Here is a 14,070-nt window from a genome sequence, read left to right as displayed (position 1 = left end):
GCGGTACCATAGAGATGCGGGGGCGTTGCCATGGGAACGGGCGGGCGGGACCCGGGGATGCTCCGCGCCCGCCCCGCGCCCGCCCCGGGGCCGCTCCCGGCCGGCTCCGAGGGTCGCGGCGGGGATGAGCCGCCCCCGCTCCCCGGCTCCGCTGCGGTGCTGTCGAGGCGGGAGCGGCCCGGTCCTCCACGCTCCCAGCATGCCCCGCTCTCCCGCCCGCCTCTCCGGTCGGGGCACATGCTCGGTGCGTGGGGCCGGCCCGGTTTCCTCCCGGCCTCGTCAGCAGCGCGGGGCCTCCCGATACCCGCGGTACCCCCGGCATGGCCCCCCCGACAGGTACCGGCGGCTGGCGGCGGGATGGGGGCGCACGGGGGGCGTGGGGAGAGCGGGTGGGGGGAGAGGGATGGGGCAGCGGGACCGGCCCGGGGACAGCGGGACCGGCCCGGGGACAGCAGCTCGGGCCCGGGGACAGCGGGACCGGCCCGGGGACAGCGGGACCGGCCCGGGGACAGCCCCCCGGGGCCGCCGTGGTCTCCTCTGCCCCCCAGGTCACCTCTGTGCCCCGCACGGCCTTGGCTGGGGCACCTGGCGGGGCACGGCCGGCCGGAGTCGGGTTTCGGTGGATTTAGGGAGAAGAGCGCCCGGGAGATGATCCGGCCGCCAATCCCGCGCTCCTCCGGGCTGGGCTCGCTCCAGGGCCTCCCTGGAAGGGCTTTCCCGAGCTTTTCCCCCGCTGTCCCGCAGGGAATGTCGTGGACAGCCAGGCCCCGCGGCTCGTGGCCAACCTGCTGCGCTGGGACCTGACGGCCGAGCAGATCGAGGCCATGGCCACCGAGCTGACCGAGAGCACCAAGCTCGTCTACGACCGCGTGGGAGCCCAGGAGCGCGGCGAGGTCTCCTACGAGAACACCCTGAAGGCTCTGGCGGACGTGGAGGTGGAGTACACAGGTGGGAATCCGGGATTTGTGGGGATCGGGAAAGGGGAGGCTGTTCCTGCTCCTCCTCCCTGGAGAGGCTGATGCAGATTTCCCAGATTTTGGGAAAAAGGAATGGGGAGACTCCCCCTCCACCTCCCCGAGGAGACTCCGGAGGTGAGAGCACGGAATCCCAGCACGGTTTGGGGTGAAGGGACCTCAAAGCCCAACTTCCACCGTCCCAGGCTGCTCCTGGACACTTCCAGGGAAGGGACATCGGGCAGGAATTCCTCCCTGGGAAGGAGAGCCCGAGAATCTGTGGCTGCCCCATCCCTGGAAGTGTCCCAGGCCAGCTGGGATATTCCACTGGGATAGTGGAAGATGTCCCTGCCCAGAGCAGAGCTGAGCTTTGAGCTCACTTCCAGTCATTCCACGATTATTAAGATTTTTTTTTTTGGATGTTTATTTATCCCTGTGCCATCAGCTGCTTTTCTCTCCCCCCGGCTGCCAGCAGAACGTTGTTTTTATTCCCCAGTTAATGTTTATACAGCACAAAGAACAGATTTGGATGAGCAAATTCACCCAAGGACGGCGCTTTGGCAGCAAGGCTGTCCCGGCTTTCCTGTGTCACCAGTGGGAACAAAGAAAAGATCCCAGAAACTCTCACCTCCTTTTTCCCCTGGTGGATAAATGTCTCTCCACGTGCTGCTGGGATTTTTTGGGGGATAGGAAATCCTGATGGGAATTCTTTGGGAGAGTTAATCCTGCTAGGATTTTTTTTGGGGAGAGTAAGTGCCACGGCGATTTTTTGGGAGGGCCAAACCCGCTGTGATTTTTTTTTTGAGAGAGTAAATCCCTCTGAGATGTTTTTGGAGAGTAAATCCTGCTGGGATTTTTTTGGGAGACTGAATGCCACTGGGATTTTTTGGGAGGAGTAAATCCCACTGGGATTTTTTGGGGGGAGTCAATCCCTCTGGGATTTTTTTTGAGGGCAAGATCTGCTGTGAATTTTTGGGGAATAAATCCTGCTGGGATTTTTAGGAGAATAAATCCCACTGTGATTTTTTTGGAGGGCAAAATCTGCTGTGAATTTTTAGGGAATAAATCCCGCTGGGATTTTTAGGAGAATAAATCCCACTGTGATTTTTTGGGGGGAGTAAATCTGCTGGAATTTTTGGGGAATAAATCCTGCTGGGATTTTTTGGGACAATAAATCTGCCGTGATTTTTTGGGGAGAATAAATCCCTCTGTGATTTTTTTTGGGAGGGCAAAACCTGCTGTGATTTTTAGGAGAAAAAATTCCACTGTGATTTTTTCAGGGGAGTAAATCCCTCTGGGATTTTTTTTGAGGGCAAGATCTGCTGTGAATTTTTGGGGAATAAATCCTGCTGGGATTTTTAGGAGAATAAATCCCACTGTGATTTTTTTGGAGGGCAAAATCTGCTGTGAATTTTTGGGAGAATAAATCCTGCTGGGATTTTTTTGGGGAGAATAAATCCCGCTGTGATTTTTTTTTTTTTGGGAGGGCAAAACCTGCTGTGATTTTTAGGAGAATAAATCCTGCTGGGATTCTTTTTCTGGGAAGGGGGGAGAGTACCACAACGTGATGACACCAAAACCTCAGTTCTGGTGTCTTTCTGAACAATTATTTACAGCAGGGCTGACAATTCAGGTGACAACCTCGTGACACCTGTGCTCGAGCCGTCCCACCTGTCTGGGGCGGGGAGCAGCTTCATCTTCCTCCTCTCCCTGTTCTTTTTTTTCCCTGAAACAACAGGAAAAAGAGAATTCCTCTTTGCTCAGCAGGAGGAATGCTCAGCTCAGCGCTGCTCTCAGCACTTCCCTGCCCGAGCCGCCTGCTCAGCTGCTGCTGGGGGGAGATCCAGGTGCCTGCAGAGCACCTGGAGCGCTGTTCCCGCAGGGTTTTTTTGCAGGGAGAGCAGCAGGGAATGTTCTCCCTGTTTCCTGGAGTGGGATTGTCTCAGGACAGGCTGCACCTGGGGCCTGGTGGGTTTTTTGGGGAGGTGTCTGTACGGGGGGATTCTCGGAGCTTGGAATGCTGCTGCTGTTGGGAATCGTGGAATTCCTCCTGCTGCAAGGAGTCCAGCTGCCAGCCCTGCACAGGACACCCCAAAAGCTGGGGCAGAGCAGTTGGGGGGGGCTCACAGACACAGAATTCCCGTGGATTTTGGGGGAAGCACCGTGGGAATCCAGCGGGTGGACGCGCCGGGGGAGCGACAGAAAGCAGCCAGAGCCACATCCCACCTCTGAGCATTTCAGGAGATGCTCTGGGGCTGCCAGCCTGGCTCTGGGGGTGCAGATCCATCATCCCTGTCCCCTTTTTGTCCTCCCAGTCCGTAGGAACATGCTGGATTTCCCCCAGCACGTGTCCCCCTGCAAGGCCATCCGCGCCGCCAGCACCGAGGCCGACAAGAAGCTCTCGGAGTTCGACGTGGAGATGAGCATGAGGCAGGACGTGTACCAGAGGATTGTGTGGCTCCAGGTGCGTCCCCAGGCACTGGGACCCCCCTGGAAATTCCAGAAAATTCTTTTCCCTCGTCCCAGAGCTGAGAAGGGAGCGGCAGGGCGAGCCAGCTGTTGGTGAGGGATGGGGAATTTGGGATTGAGGGCTCTGCCCCCGCTCAGAGCCTTGATCACCCCTTTGCTGGGGGGGTGTTGGTGAATCCAACCCAAAAATGCCCCCACAAAACGCTGATGTGGCACAAAAACATTTAAAATAAGTTTAACCCGGGAGGAAGCCGTGCCCAGAGGAACCACTGCGCCAAGCCAGAGCCTTCCCTGGTTCCATTTGGTGTTCCCAGAACTCCCACTGGGGAACAGCTTCCTGCAGCTCCTGATCCTGCAGCTCCTGATCCTGCAGCTCCTGATCCTGCAGCTCCTGATCCTGCAGCACCTGATCCTGCAGCTCCTGATCCTGCAGCTCCCTGAGGAGGAATCTTATTTTTTTTCCCCCCAGGAGAAAGCAGAGAGCGCTTCCCTGGAGCCCGAGGCTAAGAGGTACCTGGAGAGGCTGATCAAGCTGGGAAAAAGGAACGGGCTCCACCTCCCCGAGGAGACACAGGAGGTGAGAGCACGGAATCCCAGCACGGTTTGGGTTGAAGGGACCTCAAAGCCCGACTTCCACCGTCCCAGGCTGCTCCTGGACACTTCCAGGGAAGGGACAGCCACAGCTCCTCTGGGAAATCTCTGCCAGGGCCTCCCCACCCTCACAGGAAGGAATTTTTTCCTGATATCCCATCTGATTCTATTTCCTGTCAGTGAATCCATTCCTCCTTGTCCCTGCCACAGGGCCAGGATCCCTGGCGGGGCTCAAGGCTGAGGCTCAGATTTGGGTTTTGCCCCCAATTCCGGTGATTTTGGGTGATGTTTCCAGCTCCCCCTTTTAACTTTCAATCAAAGGAAATTCCTGAAGCTGAAATTGGGCAGTTAAACACCAAATCCCCACATTCCAAGGGCTGGAGTTGGGCTGTCTGAGCTGCTCAGGGGCCTCCCTCTCTCAACCATGCACCAGCAGAGAAGCTCAAAACTGGGTTAAAACCAGAAGAAAAGGTGAAATAAGGAGAGGGGAGGTGGTTCCTGCAGCTCCAGGGGCGGCAGGGGACAGGCAGGACCTTGCTGAGGTGGCTGATCCCAGAGCCAGCTGTGACCCCAGGGAGCCTGTTCAGGGCTGCCTGCACACCAATTAATGAATTAATGAATTAATTCTGCCAAGGCCAGGCTCAGTGCTCAGCGCTGGGGGCAGCCTGAGCGCTCCCCTGAGCTCTGACCCCGATTTTCTGCCTCCCAAAGAAAATCAAAGCAATCAAGAAAAAGCTGAGCGTGCTTTGCATCGACTTCAACAAGAACCTCAACGAGGACACCACCTTCCTGCCCTTCTCCAGGGAGGAACTGGGTATGGAATGGCCGGAATCTGGGGGATCCCAGAGCATTCCTGGCATCAATCCTGGGCTCTCCCTCCAGCCCCTGCCTGCTCTTTTCCCAGGGGGGCTCCCCGAGGATTTCCTGAACTCCCTGGAGAAGACGGAGGACGGGAAGCTGAAGGTCACCCTCAAGTACCCACACTACTTCCCCCTGCTGAAGAAGTGCTACGTGCCCGAGACCAGGAGGAAGGTGGAGGAGATGTTCAACTCCAGGTGCAAAGAGGTCGGTGGGGCTCTCGGGGAGCTCCCCTGGGATTCCTCTTCCTCTCCACGCTTCCCTTCTCCCCTCGCTCTCTGCCCCGCAGGAGAACTGCCTGATCCTGAAGGAGCTGGTGGACCTGAGGGCTCAGAAGGCCAATCTGCTGGGCTTCAGCACCCACGCCGACTTCGTGCTGGAGATGAACATGGCCAAGAGCAGCCGGACGGTGGCCACGTTCCTGGGTACGCCCCGAGCAGGGACATCCCGGGCCGGGTGTGCTGCTCTGATCCCAGATCCCAACCCTGCCTGCCCTCCCGCAGATGAGCTGGCCCAGAAGCTGAAGCCCCTGGGGGAGAAGGAGCGGGCCGTGATCCTGGACCTGAAGAAGAAGGAGTGCGAGAAGCGCGGGCTGGAGTTCGACAACCGCATCAACGCCTGGGACATGCGCTACTACATGAACCAGGTGGAGGAGACCAAGTACAGCGTGGACCAGAACCTGCTCAAGGAGTATTTCCCCATGCAGGTGGTCACCACGGGCCTGCTGGCCATCTACCAGGAGCTGCTGGGCCTCACCTTCCACCTGGAGGAGAAGGCTCAGGTGTGGCACGAGGACGTGCAGCTCTACACGGTGAAGGACACGTCCTCCGGGGAGACCATCGGCAAGTTCTACCTGGACCTGTACCCACGGTGAGGCCTGGGGCGAGGGGAGATCCGGGAGCAGAGCCTGAGGAAGGGGAGATTCCCGCTCCCAGAGCAGCGTGGGGTGCCGGGGCAGGGATGGGGGTCACCGGGGCGTCACCGGGAGTGTCACCGGGGGTGTCACCGGGGGTGTCACCGGGGGTGTCACCGGCGGATCCTGCTCTGAGGACCGCAACGGGGGAGGAGAACGTGGCTGTGCCTGGCTTTGGGGAGGATCCCTGAGCCTCCTCTCCCTCCCCCAGGGAAGGGAAGTACGGCCACGCCGCCTGCTTCGGCCTCCAGCCCGGCTGCCTCCTGCCGGACTCCAGCCGCCAGATCTCGGTGGCCGCCATGGTGGCCAATTTCACCAAACCCACGCCGGATGCCCCTTCCCTGCTGCAGCACGACGAGGTGGAGACCTATTTCCACGAATTCGGGCACGTCATGCACCAGCTGTGCTCTCAGGTGAGGCCTCCCTCCCTTGGGGATTTTCCCCTCCCCACCCCGTCCCTGTTTCCCGCGGAGTTCCGAGCCGGCCGCGCCCCGCAGGCGCAGTTTGCCATGTTCAGCGGGACGCACGTGGAGCGGGACTTCGTGGAGGCCCCGTCGCAGATGTTGGAGAACTGGGTGTGGGAGAAGGAGCCGCTGCTGCGCATGTCCAGGCACTACAAGAGCGGGAGCCCCATCCCCGATGAGCTGCTGGAGAAGCTGATTAAATCCCGGCAGGCCAACACAGGTGGGAGGGAATGGATGTCCCCTGGCTGTGGGGACGGGAAGGGGACAGGGGACGCTCAGCTGGGGACGGGAGAGGCTTTTCCTTGCCCTGGGGGTTCTGAGGGGATGGGGGGAAGGAGCACGTGGGAGGAGGGAGGGTGATGTGGCATGTGACAGTGACAGAGGTGCCACCCAGGCTGCCCTGCTGCCACCAGCCTCGGTGACGCTCCTGCAGGCAGCGTGGCAGCCTCAGTTTGCCTCCTCTTCTTCTTCCTCCTCTTCTTCCTCCTCCTCTTCTTCCTCCTCCTCCTCTTCCTCCTCCTCCTCCTCCTCTTCCTCCTCTTCCTCCTCCTCTTTTTACTCTTCTTCTTCCTCCTCTTCCTCCTCCTCTTTCTCCTCCTTCCTCCTCCTTCCTCCTCCTCTTTTTGGGTTCAGGGCTCTTCAACCTGCGCCAGATCGTCCTGGCCAAGGTGGACCAGGCGCTGCACACCCAGACCAAGGCCGACCCCGTGGAGGTGTTTGCCCAGCTCTGTGAAGAGGTGCTGGGTGTCCCTGCCACCCCAGGTACCCCGTGTCACCCTGCCACCCTCCTGTCCCCGCACACACAGAGGGCTCAGGTCCCCTCGGGTGGGGACAGTTTCTGCTGGCTCTGGGAAAAGCAGAGCTGGAAGAGCCTGGGAAGTTCCTCCCTTTATCCCCTGGGACAGCCCTGGAGGAGGTTTTTCCCTGGGACAGCCCTGGAGGAGGTTTTTTCCCCCAGGGAAAATCCCCCTCGTGTCCCCTCAGGCACAAACATGCCGGCCACCTTCGGCCACCTGGCCGGGGGCTACGACGCTCAGTACTACGGCTACCTCTGGAGCGAGGTGTACTCCATGGACATGTTCCACACCCGCTTCAAGCAGGAGGGAATCATGAACTGCAAGGTAGGGAGAGGGTTCTGCTTCCAGCCAGGCACGTTTTGGGTGTGCCAGCCCCACCCCACACCCCCCGTGTGTGCCCGCAGGTGGGCATGGATTACAGGAACTGCATCCTGCGGCCCGGCGGCTCCGTGGACGCGTCGGACATGCTGAGGAGGTTCCTGGGCCGGGAGCCCAAGCAGGACGCTTTCCTGGCCAGCAAGGGGCTGAAGGTGGAGAGCAACTCGGTGCCTTCGGCCTGAGGGAAGCTCCTGCCCGCGCACCCGCCCTCGCCCGGTTCCCGTCACCAAACACCCCCCGGGCCGCCCCTGCCCGGAGCTGCCCCTCCAGGGTCCCCCTCCTGGGCTTTGGGAGCCGGGCTCAGCCCTCTGTGGTGACACAGAGGTGACCTGTCCTCGTCCCCTCTGGGGCTGGGGGTCACCCGCACCCATTGGCTGAACTTTGAACCTGATTTCTGCACCAGGGTGAGTTTTGGCCTCATTTTGGAGCCGGGGAGGAGGGGGAGAGGAGTTCCCAAACTTGAATCTTTGTTTTTAAATCCCTTCTCTTTTAAGAAATCTCCTTGTTGTTGCCACCTCGGCTTGGTTTGTGACACAGCTGTCACCAGGGCAGGGACAGTCCCGCTCTCCCCAGCTTTGGGCAGCTCTTGGCTGTGCAGTAAAGATGGGGAGATGCCAGAGCTCAGAACCTGCGGGGAGCTGACTGCAACACCCTGCCCTGAGCCCCTCGGGGACCCTCCTGCCCGGCAGGGGGACGGAGGTGGCCGGTGCAGGCGTTCCCATGGCCTCTGTGTGCTGCCAGATGTCCCAGGGCCACCTCAGGGTCGTCCTGGGGCCACCCCAGGGCAGCCAGGGGGGCTCAGGCTGTGACAGCCGAGGGTGTTGCTGTTGCTGTCAGCTCCGAGCCGGGCTGGGGCAGGGCAGGGTTGTGTTTATGACTGAAAACAGCGAGCTGACAGCTTCAAACAACACAAATGCCGGGATAAAAATATCCCACGGGCTCCGTGCCAGGCCTTGAGCTGCCAGCGGCGCCACGGGGAGGGACAGCAGCCAGCCTGGGCTGTGCCACCTGCCCCGGGCTGTCCCCAGCGTCCCCCTGGGCCCTGTGTGGCACCAACTCTTGTGGCTCGAGGTTCCTGACCCCGCTGGCCAAAGGCTGGGCTTGCTCCCGGCTTGGGAAAGGTTTGGAGCGGATTCCTCAGGAGCTGAGGAGCTCCCAGGGGGGGGAGTTGGGATTTGTGTCCCCACCCCTTCCAGCCTCGGGTGCGTTGAGAGCCGTGGGCTCCGTCCCTGCTGCGGTTTGGGGACACGAGTGACAGCCACCATCACAGGGAATCCACACAGCTCCCCCCCAGCGCACAGTCCTTGCTGTCACCTCCCTCCCCCAGACCCCGCTGGTGGCAGGGGGAGGCCGGTGACAGCCCCCAGCCCGTCCCCTCTGGCTCTGAGTCCCCTCTGGAAGCGGCTCCTCGGTGCTTGCCGGGGCCACCTCCAGCATCTTGTCCTCGTCCCCCCTCTCCGTGTTCCGGGCACGGCCGGGCGCTGCCGGCCCCCCGCTGCCCCTGGCTGGTTTTGGTGTCCCGTTTTACCGAGCTTTCCCCGTTCCCTCCGACCCTTCTCTGCAGAGCCAGCAGCGCAGCCGGACAGGGAAACCGCGCACTTTCCTCCCTCTGGCCCCTCTCCCGCTAGGGGTGACCTGGCACCTCTCCAGTCCCGGCAGCAGCACCTCCCCATCCCCATCCCAGGCTGGCAGGGAAGAGAGCTCCTTTATTTTGGGGTGGGTTTGGATTTGGGGGGTTGTGGGGTACCAGTTTTAAGGGCAGAGCGGTGTGCGTGCGTGTGTGTTCGTACTGGTCGCGTCCCGCCCCGCTTGTTTCCATGACTGGATTTTAGACGGTTCCCAGCACTAATAAAGGTTTTTCCTCCGCGGATGTTCGGCCTCAGGTGCTTTGGGGAGGGGCACGGCCACCCCCGGGGGTGACAGGGACGCAGCCACAGCCCCGCCAGCACCGCAGCCCCCGCAGGATCCGGCGCAGGGGCTCCTGTCCCACGAAGATGGGCACGGAGTGGCAGGCGCGGGGTGGCAGCGCGTGGGGTGTGAAACCCTGGGGGGCGACAGGCGGTGTCCCCCGGTGTCCCCCGGTGTCCCTCGGGGTCCCCCCCGTGTCCCCCAGCCCCGCACCTGGGTGAGGAAGGGGTGTCCCAGCACGGCCGCCAGGCTGGGCCGTGCCGCGGGCTCGGGGTCCAGCATGTGGGCGATGAGGGCGCGGGCGCGGGGGGAGAGCTGGGGGGGCAGCGGGTACCGAGCCCCCCGGATGCGCCGGAACAGCTCCGGCCGGTGGCGAGCCTCGAACGGCGCGTGGCCGGTCAGCGCCGTGTACCTGGGGGGGAGCGGCTGGGAGGCAGGGCCGGGAGCGCCCCTGTCCCCCTCCGGTGTCCCTGTCCCCGCTCCGGTGTCCCTGTCCCCCTCCGGTGTCCCTGTCCCCGCTCCGGTGTCCCTGTGCCCCCTCCGGTGTCCCTGTCCCCCTCCGGTGTCCCTGTGCCCCCTCCGGTGTCCCTGTGCCCGCTCCGGTGTCCCTGTCCCCTCTCCGGTGTCCCTGTGCCCCTCCGGTGTCCCTGTCCCCTCTCCGGTGTCCCTGTGCCCCTCCGGTGTCCCTGTCCCCGCTCCGGTGTCCCTGTCCTCCCTATGACCCCCCTGTCCTCCCTCCATCTCCCCTCACCCTCTCTCCCTCTCCCCTCTCCCTCTCTCCATCTCCCCTCATCCTCCCTCCCTCTCCCCTCACCCTCCCTCCATCCCCCCTCATCCTCCCTCCCTCTCCTCTCTCCCTCTCTCCCTCTCCCCTCTCCATCTCCCCTCTCCCTCTCCCCTCACCCTCTCTCCCTCTCCCCTCTCCCTCTCTCCCTCTCCCCTCACCCTCTCTCTCCCTCTCCCCTCACCCTCTCTCCCTCTCCCCTCACCCTCTCTCCCTTCTCCCCTCTCCCCTCTCCCTCTCTCCCTCTCTCCCTCTCCCCTCTCCCCTCTCTCCCTCTCCCCTCACCCTCTCTCCCTCTCCCCTCTCCCCTCTCTCCCTCTCCCCTCACCCTCTCTCCCTCTCCCCTCTCCCTCTCCCCCTCTCCCTCTCTCCCTCTCCCCTCACCCTCTCTCTCCCTCTCCCCTCACCCTCTCTCCCTCTCCCCTCACCCTCTCTCCCTTCTCCCCTCTCCCCTCTCCCTCTCTCCCTCCCTCCCTCTCCCCTCTCCCCTCTCCCCCTCCCCTCTCCCTCTCCCCTCCCTCCCCGCTCACACAGCGCAGCCCAGGGCCCACACATCCGATGGCACCGCGTGTCCCCTGCGCTCCAGCACCTCCGGGGCCAGGTACGCGGGTGTCCCACAGAGCGCCCTGAGCCGGGGGACAGGAGAGGTGACCCCCGGGGACACCCCCGGCCAGGGGGGAGCCCCTCCGTCCCTGCAGCCCCCGCTCACCCCCAGCGCCGCCCGGGCGGTGCCGCCCGCCGGGCCAGCCCCAGGTCCCCGATCTTCACCCGCATCCGCTCCGTCACCAAGAAGTTGCCTGCGGAGGGAGGGACGCGAACCTCGTCACCCTCGGGTCACCCTCGGGTCACCCTCGGGTCGCCCCCGGTGCCTCGGGTCACCCCCCCCGGTGCCTCGGGTCACCCTCGGGTCACCCTAGTGTCACCCACCAGGTGCCTCGGGTCACCCCCCGGTGCCTCGGGTCGCCCCCGGGTGTCCCCCGAGCCCGCGGGTGTCCCCCGAGCCCGCGGGTGTCCCCCGAGCCCGCGGGTGTCCCCCGAGCCCCACGCACTCAGTTTGAGGTCCCGGTGGACGAGGCCGTGCCCGTGCAGGTAGCGCAGTCCCGAGAGCAGCTGCCGCAGGTAGTAACGCACCTCCGGCTCCGTCAGGCGGCCCCGAGCCCGCAGGATGTCAGCCAGGGACTGGGGACACAGTGACAGGGGCTGGGGACAGAGTGACAGGGGCTGGGGACACAGTGACAGGGACTGGGGACAGAGTTACAGGGACTGGGGACACAGTGACAGGGGCTGGGGACAGAGCGACAGGGGCTGGGGACAGTGACAGGGGCTGGGGACACAGTGACAGGGGCTGGGGACAGTGACAGGGGCTGGGGACAGTGACAGGGGCTGGGGACAGAGTGACACGGACTGGGGACAGTGACAGGGACAGGGGCTGGGGACAGAGTGACAGGGACTGGGGACACAGTGACAGGGGCTGGGGACACAGTGACAGGGACTGGGGACACAGTGACAGGGGCTGGGGACACAGTGACAGGGACTGGGGACACAGTGACAGGGGCTGGGGACACAGTGACAGGGGCTGGGGACAGCGTGACAGGGACTGGGGACAGAGTTACAGGGGCTGGGGACACAGTGACAGGGGCTGGGGTCAGCGTGACAGGGACTGGGGACAGAGTTACAGGGGCTGGGGACACAGTGACAGGGGCTGGGGACAGAGTTACAGGGACTGGGGACAGTGTCAGGGGCTGGGGACACAGTGACAGGGACTGGGGACAGTGACAGGGGCTGGGGACACAGTGACAGGGGCTGGGGACAGGGTCAGGGACAGGGACAGGGGCTGGGGACAGAGTGACAGGGGCTGGGGACAGAGTGACAGGGACTGGGGACAGTGACAGGGGCTGGGGACACAGTGACAGGGGCTGGGGACAGGGTCAGGGACAGGGACAGGGGCTGGGGACAGAGTGACAGGGGCTGGGGACAGTGTCAGGGGCTGGGGACACAGTGACAGGGACTGGGGACAGTGACAGGGGCTGGGGACACAGTGACAGGGGCTGGGGACACAGTGACAGGGACTGGGGACAGTGTCAGGGACTGGGGACAGGGTCAGGGAAAGGGACAGGGGCTGGGGACAGAGTGACAGGGGCTGGGGACAGAGTGACAGGGGCTGGGGACAGAGTTACAGGGACTGGGGACAGTGACAGGGACAGGGGCTGGGGACAGAGTGCCAGGGGCTGGGGACAGTGACAGGGGACAGGGTCAGGGACAGGGACAGGGGCTGGGGACAGAGACAGGGGCTGGGGCCAGGGACAGGGGCTGGGGACAGGGGCTGGGGACAGGGACTGGGACAGAGCGAGGGAGGCCAGGGGACAGAGCAAGGCACCAGGCTGGGCCCTGCTGAAGCCCCGGCCTGAGCCAACTCAGTTTCGGGGTTCACTGGCTCCGTTTTGGGGTGTTTGGGCTCAGTTTTGGGGTGCAGGGGCTCATTTTCGGAGTGCAGGATTTCAGAGTTCAGGGGTCCCGTTTCAGAGTTCAAGGGCTCAGTTTTGAGGTGCAGGGGCAGATTTTTGGGGTTCAGGAGCTCGGTTTTGGGGTTCTAGAGTTCGGTTTCAGGGTTCAGGAGCTCTGTTTCGGGGTTCAGTAGCTCTGTTTCGGGGTTCAGGAGCTCGGTTTCGGGGTTCAGTAGCTCTGTTTCGGGGTTCAGGAGCTCGGTTTAGGGGTTCAGGAGCTCTGTTTTGGGGTTCAGTAGCTCTGTTTCGGGGTTCAGGAGCTCTGTTTTGGGGTTCAGTAGCTCGGTTTAGGGGTTCAGGAGCTCGGTTTCGGGGTTCAGTAGCTCGGTTTCGGGGTTCAGGAGCTCTGTTTTGGGGTTCAGTAGCTCGGTTTCGGGGTTCAGTAGCTCGGTTTCGGGGTTCAGGAGCTAGGTTTCGGGGTTCAGTAGCTCTGTTTCGGGGTTCGGGAGCTCGGTTTCGGGGTTCGGGAGCTCGGTTTCGGGGTTCAGGTCTCACCCCGCGGCTGCAGAGCTCCAGCAGCAGGCAGAGGTGGCCGCGGTCGGTGAAGTGCCCGTGCAGGCGCACGATGTGCCGGTGGCGCAGGTGCCGCTGCAGCTCCCGCTCCCGCTCCACCTGCACCGACAGCAGCCCCGGGGGGGACCCTCGCCATCCGGAGACCCCCGGGAACCCACCCAGAGAGGGGCTACCCCGCGGCTACCGTCCCCTCTCGGTGGCGAGTGTCCCCGGGCGGCCTCACCCTGTCCCCGATGGCCGCAGTGGCCAGCCGGGCTCGCGGGATCACCTTGGCCGCGTACAGCCGGCCGCTGGTCACCTCTGTCACCTGGTAGCAGCGGCCGAAGGTGCCCTGCGGGTGGGAATGGGCAGCCAGGAGGGGCTCCCGAGGGTCGGGGTGCCCACCCAGGCACCGGAGCTGCTGAGGCTCAGTCCCCTGCCTCAGTTTCCCCTTCCTCAGAGGGGATGGGGTGGGTCCCCCCGGGTCCCCAGTGAGGAGGGGGCGCTGGGGAGGGGGCGAGGGGCGGTTCAGGGGGGCGCGGGGGGTGGATTTACCTCTCCCAGGAGCCGTCCCCGCTTGTAGAGCGCGCCGCTGTCCCGGTCCCGGAGGAACCAACCCGGGGGGGGCTCAGCCCCTGCGCTCCGCGGGACCATCCCGCCCGCTCTGCTCGGCACCGGGGACACCCCGAGGGACACCCGCACCCCGACACTCGCTGTAACCCCTTCAGCTCCGGGCTGCGGGTGCCCCTGGAGCCCAAGGGTGCTGCGTGTCCCCCCCAGCCCCCGCGCACCCAACACCCACCGCTCTGGACCCCCCAAGCCCCCTCAGAAGACCCCCATCACACAGCGGAGACCCCCTCGGGGGTCCCGGCCCCTCGGGGATGCCCAGCACCGAGGGGTCCCGGATCGGGATCCGACCGCGCAGGGGGGTCCTGACGCCTCCTCCCCTCCCCCGCTGG

At 63.6% G+C, this 14,070-nt stretch overlaps 2 protein-coding genes across 7 annotated transcripts; one reads left to right on the top strand and one right to left on the bottom strand.

Annotated features, from left to right (window-relative positions):
• The first annotated feature begins 10 nt into the window (after positions 1–10).
• On the top strand, positions 11–9,293 carry THOP1 (thimet oligopeptidase 1). Its single transcript, XM_086863142.1, has 13 exons — positions 11–336; positions 745–948; positions 3,269–3,417; positions 3,892–3,999; positions 4,725–4,827; positions 4,918–5,078; positions 5,161–5,296; positions 5,375–5,741; positions 5,996–6,197; positions 6,282–6,468; positions 6,882–7,010; positions 7,233–7,369; positions 7,450–9,293. Exons 1-13 carry the CDS (start codon positions 321–323, stop codon positions 7,603–7,605), a joined length of 2,055 nt encoding a protein of 684 aa, XP_086719268.1. The 5' UTR covers positions 11–320; the 3' UTR covers positions 7,606–9,293.
• PLK5 (polo like kinase 5 (inactive)) lies at positions 9,110–13,887 on the bottom strand. 6 transcript variants are annotated; one of them, XM_086863146.1, is made up of 8 exons: positions 13,667–13,887; positions 13,356–13,463; positions 13,115–13,231; positions 11,165–11,315; positions 10,825–10,912; positions 10,646–10,741; positions 9,545–9,743; positions 9,110–9,467 (listed from the first exon to the last, which is right to left on the bottom strand). In XM_086863146.1, the coding sequence occupies exons 1-8, from the start codon at positions 13,763–13,765 to the stop codon at positions 9,303–9,305; spliced, it is 1,023 nt and encodes a 340-aa protein (XP_086719272.1). In that variant the 5' UTR covers positions 13,766–13,887; the 3' UTR covers positions 9,110–9,302. The 6 variants fall into 6 exon arrangements, with proteins under 6 accessions (XP_086719272.1, XP_086719269.1, XP_086719274.1 ...); XM_086863143.1 differs by having other exon boundaries at positions 10,669–10,741; XM_086863148.1 differs by having other exon boundaries at positions 11,165–11,294.
• Between the last annotated feature and the right edge of the window lie 183 nt (positions 13,888–14,070).

The sequence above is a fragment of the Cyanistes caeruleus genome, chromosome 25 (genome assembly GCF_971803275.1).
Source record: "Cyanistes caeruleus chromosome 25, bCyaCae1.hap1.1, whole genome shotgun sequence".
Lineage (NCBI taxonomy): Eukaryota > Metazoa > Chordata > Aves > Passeriformes > Paridae > Cyanistes > Cyanistes caeruleus.
Note: the sequence above shows the minus strand (reverse complement) of the source record. Positions and strands in the feature narration are given on the sequence as shown.